Source organism: Ipomoea nil, unplaced genomic scaffold, assembly GCF_001879475.1.
Source record: "Ipomoea nil cultivar Tokyo-kokei standard unplaced genomic scaffold, Asagao_1.1 scaffold3326, whole genome shotgun sequence".
In the NCBI taxonomy this organism is placed as follows: domain Eukaryota; kingdom Viridiplantae; phylum Streptophyta; class Magnoliopsida; order Solanales; family Convolvulaceae; genus Ipomoea; species Ipomoea nil.
Genome location: NW_017619754.1, coordinates 141,555 through 150,977, shown reverse-complemented (window position 1 = coordinate 150,977; position 9,423 = coordinate 141,555). Strand labels below are relative to the sequence as shown.

Genomic DNA, 9,423 nt, shown 5'->3' with positions numbered 1-9,423 from the left:
GGTGAACGGTATTATACTTCTAAGAAATTAACTGTTCATGATGTAGAGCTTATGTATTGTGTTAAATGTAATAGAAAATGACTAGAGAGAACAAATAAATTTGGTTGTAATGGTGTCTATACACAATAGGTGGTGGTCCTTTTTTTTCCTATGGGACCGGGAGTGTTCGGATGAAGCAGCATTAAGGGTTTATGTGGTTCGCTTGACAAAACAACAATCAAGCAAAAGCTAAATCGAATTAAGGGGTGAGGACGCTGTAGATGAAGGCCTTTTCTCATTTTGCTAGAGAGAGTGTGAATGTGACGGTGAAGAAAGAGAAAAGAAAATGGAGAGATTTTTTTTTTTTTTTTTTTTTTAACCAGAAGTTTCAGTTTCTATGTTTTTCGTATACAAATTTATAATTGTAAATTTATATTAATAAATAATTATTAAGACCTATAATTTATTTTATAGTGTGGATACATTATTTTTAATAATTTTGATTTAATAATATTATACCTTAATTATAAAAATTCTACCTAATAATTATAGTATTAAACGACATACAATAATTATCATAAATAATGTTTAATAATTGACAAACTCTATTAGGAAATAAAAATTACTATTATAAAATATTTTGTAATATGGACACATTATTTTGATTATTTCGATTTAATAATATCATATCTTATTTATAAAAATTTGAAGTAATACATTTAGTACTATTGAACAAATTTCAAATATATGAAATATTATACATAGTAGTATGAAATCAATTAGTAGGACAATTATATTAAGTAATCTAATTAATAATTTATTTTTTTAAATTATATCCTCTTTTCAATAATTAATATTTTCTTAAAGTATATACACATACTATGTTTATCAATATAGAATTATATATATATATATATATATATATATATATATATATATATATATATATATATATATATATACACACACACACACACACACACACACACACACACTTAATGTATAATATTATTCGCATAAAATAAATTATATTGGATTAATATTTGATGCACCATCGGTGTATAGATGCTATACACCGGCGGTGAATGAGGAGATGACACATAAACTAAAATCAATACTAATTTTCACGAAATGGAAGAAGATGAAAAAAGAGTAACAGTTTCATTGGCTTGCAACTGGAGGACCAAAGGTCCCTTTTATACAAGAGATACAAGAAAGAAGAGATGAAGCTAACTGCTAATCAGAATCAGAAACAGAATACAAACTACCAAGAAGAGGAGGAGGATAAGATGGTGACACGTAGCAGCCAGGTGTCAATATCCTATAGTCCTAAAAGCCCCCCTCAAGCTGGATTGTACAAATCTAACAATCCAAGCTTGGAAATGTAATTGTGGAAAGAACTTGGACAATGTGCCTTAGTAAAAGTATCAGCTAGCTGATTTGCAGATGATACATGGAACAGCTTGATTACTCCTCTGTTGAGCTTCTCTCTAATTAGGTGACAATCCAGTTTTATGTGTTTCGTACGTTCATGGAACACAGGGTTCTCTGCAATAGCAATGGCAGACCTGCTATCACAATACATAGCCACAGGAGTAGTCTGGATTACCCCAAAGTCTGCAAGCAGAAAGCATAGCCATTGGACTTCACATGTTGTTGTTGCTAAGGCTCTATACTCAGCCTCTGATGATGATTTAGAAATGGTGGCTTGCTTTTTTGACTTCCATGAGACCAGGGCATCCCCTAGGAAAGTGAAAAAACCAGTAACAGATTTCCTTGTGTCCAAGCAGGCCCCCCAATCAGAATCTGAGAAAGCTTTCAGCTGTAAATCAAAAGAGGAAGGGAAAGATAGGCCTTGGCCTGGAGCTGCCTTGATGTACCTTAATACTCTATGGACAGCTTGTAGATGAAGGTGAGTGGGGTTGTCAAGGAACTGGGACAACTGTTGTGTGGCAAAGCTAATGTCTGGTCTTGTGATGGTCAGATACAAGTTACAACAACTTACCAACAAGCCTCCTGTACTGAGAATTGTCTGCTAGAGGTTCTCCATCATTTTTGCTAAGTTTGTGGGATGGAACTGTGGGGCTGTGAACTGCTTTGGAGTTGGTGAAACCAGCATCATTGAGTAACTCAAGGGCATATTTCCTCTGACAAACAGCAATACCTTTGCTTTGCCTAGCCACTTCCAAACCAAGAAAGTACTTCAAAGCCCCTAAATCTTTTATTTTGAAGTTTATATTCAACTGTCTTTTTACCTCTTGAATGGCCTCTAAGTCAGAACTGGTCACAACAATGTCATCCACATAGACTAGTAGTGCCACAAAAGAGCCTTCTTTCGTTCTGGTAAACAAGGAGCTATCAGTCATGGATTGCTTAAATCCCATACTGTGTAGGGCAATATTCATCTTAGTATTCCATTGCCTACTGGCTTGTTTCAGCCCATATAATGACTTGTTTAACTTGCAGACCTTCCCATTATTTGTGCCAGGAAATCCAAGTGGTGGTTGCATATATACTTCTTCATTTAAATCCCCATGTAAGAAAGCATTGTTGACATCCATTTGGTGGAGGTGCCAGTTCTTTGCTGCTGCTATTGCCAGGAGGACTCTAATGGTGGTCATCTTGGCTACTGGACTGAAGGTATCTAAATAATCAATACCAAGTGTTTGAGTATACCCCTTTGCCACAAGTCTTGCTTTATATCTTTCTATAGTGCCATCAGACTTGTATTTGATTTTGTAGACCCACTTGCAGCCAATTGGCTTTTTGGAAGGGGGCAAATCCACTAATTCTCAGGTGTTATTCTTTTCCAGTGCACTAATCTCTTCTTTCATGGCTTTTGTCCAGCATTCATACTTTGCTGCCTCTTGGTAATTCTTTGGTTCAACTTGGCAGGAAATGTTCATAACAAAGGATTGAAAATGTGGTGACAGTCTGTCATAACTGAGGACTTTGCACATGTCATGGGGAGATGTCTTTACAGATGTACTTTGACATACATAGTCTTGTAAGTAATGTGGAGGTTGTTTCTGCCTGGTTGACCTTCTATTAACTTGTTGTTGGGGAATCTCAGAGGGAGGGATATGAGCCACATCATCAGACACCTGCTCATTTGACACCTGCTCATCATCATATATCTGCTCATTTGTCCCACTCCATGAATGAGTCTGCTCAACATTCTGCTCATCAGGAGATTCACATCCAGAATTAGAACTTGTCTGGATTCTACATTCAGTGGCTTGTCCCTGGGGAATTTCTGGAAACTCAATGGGAATAGTTCCATCAGTGGGAAGTATGATCTGAGGGGTTCCATTCCCTGCATCATCAACCTGCTGGAAAGGAAAAATGTCCTCACAAAAAATCACATCTCTTGATATAGACATTTCTTTGGATTTGAGATCATACACCTTGTAGCCCTTCACACCATTAGCATAGCCAAGGAAGATGCAGTTCCTAGCCCTTGCATCCAACTTAGACTTAGGTCCTAGCACAGTAGCATAGGCTAGGCATCCAAGAACTCTTAAGTGTTGGAACTGAGGTACTTTCTTCATTAGGACTTGGTAGGGAATCTTGTTGTTTAGAGCAGTTAATGGGAGCCTGTTTATTATGTAAGCAGCATGTAGAACACATTCCCCCCAAAACTTCTCTGGAAGATTGGCCTGAAACCTAAGAGCCCTGGCAATTGAAATGGAATTGCATACAGACAAATATTCAACTGGAAAGACTAGGTAGTATAGGCTATTTCTCAGCTCAACCCTTCCAATCACCTTCCCATGGATAGCATCCTGTATAACACACTTATCAGACTGCATTTCTATGACACATTTGGTGTTCTTAGCAAGAGCTCCTACTGAAATCAGATTATAATGGAAACCAGCAACATAAAGCACATTATGCAAAATAAGCTCAGCAGACAGATGAACTGATCCAGTAAAGCTAATAGCAGCTTGTTGGCCATTTGGCAAATCAACATGTAAATTGTGGACTTCCTTTTGATCACTTAATATTTCCAAATCACAAATAATATGGTGGGTAGCACCACTATCCACAATCCAGTCATTCTTGTTGATTTTAACAGAGTTGAGTGAAGGAAGCATACCTTCATTCTGGAAACCAGTGGATAAAGTGTTGACTAGAGCCTTTGGGGGTTGATCAAAAGGTGAATTCAAGCTCTCACTGGTTGGTTTCTTGGACTGCATGAACTCAAGAAACCTTGCAAAATCATCATGAGTGAATGACACCCCATTACTGTTAGTCTGCTGGTGTGTTGATGATCCTTGTGTTTGATTTGCACTTGCATAGCCTCGATTCTTGGATTTAGGTCTCCAGCCTGGGGGATACCCATACTTCTTATAGCATTTGTCTTCTGTATGCCCTGTGTAGCCACAATGTGTGCACACAGGTCTTTTATTTGTTGTTGAAAACTTCTTGAACCCTGCCTGAGAGTTTCCATCTGTTCTAGCCATAAACACACTGCCTGTGGTGTTACTTTCCCCAGTTTGTTGTAGTTGGCTTCCAAAGCCAATATCAGCCATTTGAAACTGTCTTTCTTGTTGAGAAATCATTGAATAGGCTTCATTAACATCAGGCAAAGGCCTCATAAGCATAATTTGGTTCCTAGCTCCTGTGTACTTCTCATGCAATCCAATCGAGAAGATGGATAGCTTATCTTTTCTAGAGTATTCATTCAATTCATCAATCTTTTTGCCACATTCACATTTAACATTGCAGGTACAACTCATCAAGGGCCTAAGAATACTCAATTCATCCCACAATAACTTTTGCCTAGTGAAATACTCATTCAGTGAACTGTCTCTCTGCTTAGTTTGGTAAATTTCACAATTGATCTCTGCAATGCGAAAGAGGTCTTGTTTATTGAACCTCCTCTTGAGGTCATTCCAGATACCACAAGCTGTATCAATCCACAATACGCTGTGTGCAATTGTTGGAGCTAGGGTTCGCACAATCCAGGATCCAACAATATTGTTACATCTTTCCCAGGCAAGCTACTTTTCTACATTATCCATGCTCGGTTTTGTAATGGTTCCATTGATGAAGGCCACCTTGTTTTTACAGGATAAGGCCATAGTCATGGCTCTGGCCCAAGGATGGTAGTTTGAGCCATCTAACTGGAATGAGACTAATTCCAGTGCCGGATTTTCATTCATGTGCAAGAAGTAAGGATTTGAGTGAGCCTGAGGGTCAAATTTTACCTCTCTGGCATTAGTTGTGGAAGACGAGGGGATCGGATTTGGATTTCCAGTAGCTTGATTTGCTGTTGGATCTGCCGTAGTGTAATTTCCCGGTGTGGTTCGTTCTCCGATCGAAGGCCACGCCGTCATTGGATTAGGTTGGACCGCCATTGGAGCAGATTGAGTGAGTTCTCAATCTCTTTGCTCTGATACCATTTCACGAAATGGAAGAAGATGAAAAAAAGAGTAACTGTTTCATTAACTTGCAACTGGAGGACCAAAGGTCCCTTTTATACAAGAGATACAAGAAAGAAGAGATGAAGCTAAATGCTAATCAGAATCAGAAACAGAATACAAACTACCAAGAAGAGGAGGAGGATAAGATGGTGACACGTAGCAGCCAGGTGTCAATATCCTATAGTCCTAAAACTAATTGAGTCCTTTTATGCAAAATAACTAAGATTTGTATTTTTTAGGAAACTTCGTTTATTTTTAATTAACAAAATACATATACTTTCCTAAACATATTTATTACTTAATTATTATTTTTTATTATATATATCTAATTATGTAACTATTATTATTGAAAGATTAATAACCTGTACGTTAATTAACACAATATAATGCATCACATATTAATTCATTAGTTAATTATTGGATTAATCCATTATTAAAAAGTTCGCAAATTATGCCGAGCAATCCTGTGCACCATGCATGGTGTACACGGTTGCAAAAACGGCGTTGTTTTGATTAAAAACGACGCGTCCGACTTAAAAAAAATCAGTTTTGATTGTCGTTAACGGCGTTATATGGCACAACATAACGCCGTTAACGGCAATCGAAACTGATTTTTTTTTTGTTCAAGTCGGATGTCAAAACGACATCGTTTTTGCAACCGTGTGCACACGGTTGCACATCATAACGCTCCTAAAAAGTTACAATGTAATACACTCCACACACCAATATCCAATAATTTGACTATTACAAAATATTTGATTAAGTGTTGATTTTTTACATTATTGAATATATATTGCAATTTTATACAAGATATTGGAATTGTTTCTAATAGTAATTAAGGTTATAATTTAAATTTAAGAGTTTAGGGGTTTAAATAGATTTAGGAGTTATTAATATAGATATAGGAAATTATATGGTTTTTATTAATTAAAATTAAAGAATTCTTAATTATAAATATAATAATTTAGAAATTTATTTTTAGATATCAATTAGAATTCTTAATTATAATAGTTTGAGTAAAGAACCTGTTATTTAACACTATTGTTTTTTTTGAAAGTATTTAACACTATTGTTAATTAGAATTCCTTTACAGGTTAATTAACATTAATGGATTAATCCTGTAATTAAATAATGGATTAATGTAATAATTAACTAATGAATTAATATGTGATGCATTATGTTAATTAACGTGCAAGTTATTAATATTTCATTAATAATAATTAAATAATTAGATATATATAATAATTAAGTAAGAAATATGTTTAGGAAAAAATATATATTTTGTTAATTAAAAATAAAAGAAGTTTCTTAAAAAATACAAATCTTAGTTATTTTGCATAAAAGGACTCAATCAGTATTGCTTTTAGTTTTTAATGATGTGTCATCTCCTCATTTACCACCGGTGTATAGCATCTATACACTGACGGTGCATCAAATATTAATCCAATTATATTTACCCTAATATATAATTAATTTTTAATATAATTTCAAAATTTTTATTAATGATAATTATTCTAATAATTTTTCTTTCCTTTCGTGTAATTATTATGGTAATGTATTTTAATATTGAAAGAGAACAAATATTATAATTAATATAATTAATAAAATTATTATGGTAATTGCCACAATATTTGGTAATTATAATTAATATAATTATTGAAACTGAGAAATATAAGATTTCTTCCCTAGAAATATTTGTGGCAATTTCATTAAAATATAATTAATAAAATATGAAATATAATTAAAGAAATAAAAGTATAAAATTAACAAAACATGTGGTCTAATGGTACCCGGGTTGGACTTCCATTTGGAAGGTTACGAGTTCGAGCCTCAGTGGAGGCGTTATTGGTTCTTTGTGTTTCAGTAGGTTGAGAAAGTATATGAACAGATACTACAATGTAATAGGGCCAGTAACATTCAAAAAAAAAAAAAAAAACAAAACATGAAAATTTATATATTTTTAAAAAATATATATACGCTTATACACTATAATAATCGTAAAATATTTAAATGCTACTTTTTAAATTTTTAAATTTAATTTTTAATTATAAATCTATCAATATGAATTATAATTAATGAAATTATATTATAGAATTTTTTTATATACATATTAATAAATGTCTGTATATACAATGTATTATACAATTATATAAGGAAATGCGTTCTATCAGAGTTTAAATTTATTCATACAAAATTTAGAATTTACATTTTTTTATTGATTTCTAAGTACAATTCTCTTAGTTAGTATTCATTTTTTTTAGAATTATAATATATATGAAATACAATTAGGAGTAAATCAACTTAATTATGTGAATTTTTTAAATAAATTTATCTAAATCTGTACATGATTTTTATATTAACCATACGAAATTTTAATTTTAATTTTGTATGTTATGAAAATAGATACTTGACCAAATATATAAAAGTCCAACTATATTATTATATTGTACATTATAACATCTTTTCATTATTTTCTATTTTTAATTTTAAATTCATAATATAAAAAAAAATTCCGTGCAACGCACGAGAAATACACTATATTTTAAAAAATACAATTTGATAAATATCATTAATTAATTAGTACAATATCATTTCTGTTTATAATAATTAAAGAAAAAATAAATAATTCAAATATGTGAACCAATGATTTCAAAATGAAATTAATATAAAGTTACAAATAAATATATCATGATTAGATTTACTTTAATTAGTTTTAATTTCCTTAATGAAATGATTTTTCTTTATCCGTTTTTAGGATACTGAGGGAGTGTTTGGATTGCTGGAAAATCTATACCATAATTAAAAGTAAAATTCTATTTACTTGATTTTTCACCCAAACAATAGTAAATAGTAAAGGTAAATTGAAAAAGGAACAGAAATATTTTACAATAATGATCTACATCATAATTTATTAAAAATGGAACAAAAATTAGGTAAATTGGAAAATAAATGAATATAATTAACTGAAAATTAAAAATGAAAAATATAAACTGAAATTAGGTTAATTGGAAAAGGGAATGAATATTAATAATTGACTGAAAATAAAAAATGATCCATAATTGACTAAAATGAAAAAAAAAATTGTAAAATTATTGCATTTTAATTTTTCACAATAATATTACACAGTAGAATAAATCAAATCATAATTATATCATAAATCTTTCACAATTTTATACAATGGTACAGAAATTAAAAATGAACCCGAAATATTTCAATAATAATATTCTACATCATCAAGTAAAATAAAATAAAAAAATGGAAAGGAATGATTTCGATTAAATATTTTACACCATCAATAGTAAAGACATATTTTAAACAGTAGTAAAGGTAAATTAAAAATGGAACCGAAATATTTCAATAAAAATATTCAACATCATCAATTAAAAATGGTTCGGATAGGTAAAATTATCGCTGCATCTGATATTCTATTTTATTAATTGACTGAAAATAAAAAAAAATTGCCTGAAAATAAATCTGATATTATGAATTGACTGAAATTATAAAAGGAAATAAATATTAATAATTGACTGCAAATAAAAAATGATCCATAATTGAAATGAAAAAAAGAAATTGACAGATCATTGCATTTTAATTAAAAATGGAAAGGAAATTAAAAATTTGACGAAAATATTTCAATAATAATATTCTACATCATCAATAGTAAATGCATATTTTAAACAATAGTAAAGGTAAATTATAAATAGATGAACGAAAATATTTCAATCAAAATATTCTACATCATCAATTAAAAATGGAACGGAAATTAAGTAAAAATATCAATGTATCTAATATTCTAATTGACTAATTGACTGAAAATAAAAAAGAATAATTGCCTGAAAATGAAACTGATATTACTAATTGACTGAAAATATAAAAGGATCACTAATTGACTGAAAACTAATTGACTGAAAATATAAAAGGATCACTAATTGACTGAAATTCTACCATTATATATTTTCACCCGAGTTATCCATCTTTTTGGACTAAAGGTGTTAGCTCTAGACGAAGATGGACA

The 9,423-nt window shown here is 31.4% G+C and overlaps 1 protein-coding gene across 1 annotated transcript; it reads right to left on the bottom strand.

The window, feature by feature from the left end:
• Positions 1–2,771: 2,771 nt before the first annotated feature.
• Positions 2,772–5,342, bottom strand: LOC109170740. Its single transcript, XM_019319891.1, has 2 exons — positions 5,054–5,342; positions 2,772–4,891 (listed from the first exon to the last, which is right to left on the bottom strand). The coding sequence occupies exons 1-2, from the start codon at positions 5,340–5,342 to the stop codon at positions 2,772–2,774; spliced, it is 2,409 nt and encodes an 802-aa protein (XP_019175436.1).
• Between the last annotated feature and the right edge of the window lie 4,081 nt (positions 5,343–9,423).

Excerpts from the sequence above, each read along its gene's own strand:
- LOC109170740 (XM_019319891.1), bottom strand. The coding sequence starts at position 5,342 with ATGGCGGTCCAACCTAATCCAATGACGGCGTGGCCTTCGATCGGAGAA. Across the intron at positions 4,892-5,053 it reads CATGACTATGGCCTTATCCT|CTTGTGGTATCTGGAATGAC; the intron begins GTAAAAACAAGG and ends GGATTGATACAG.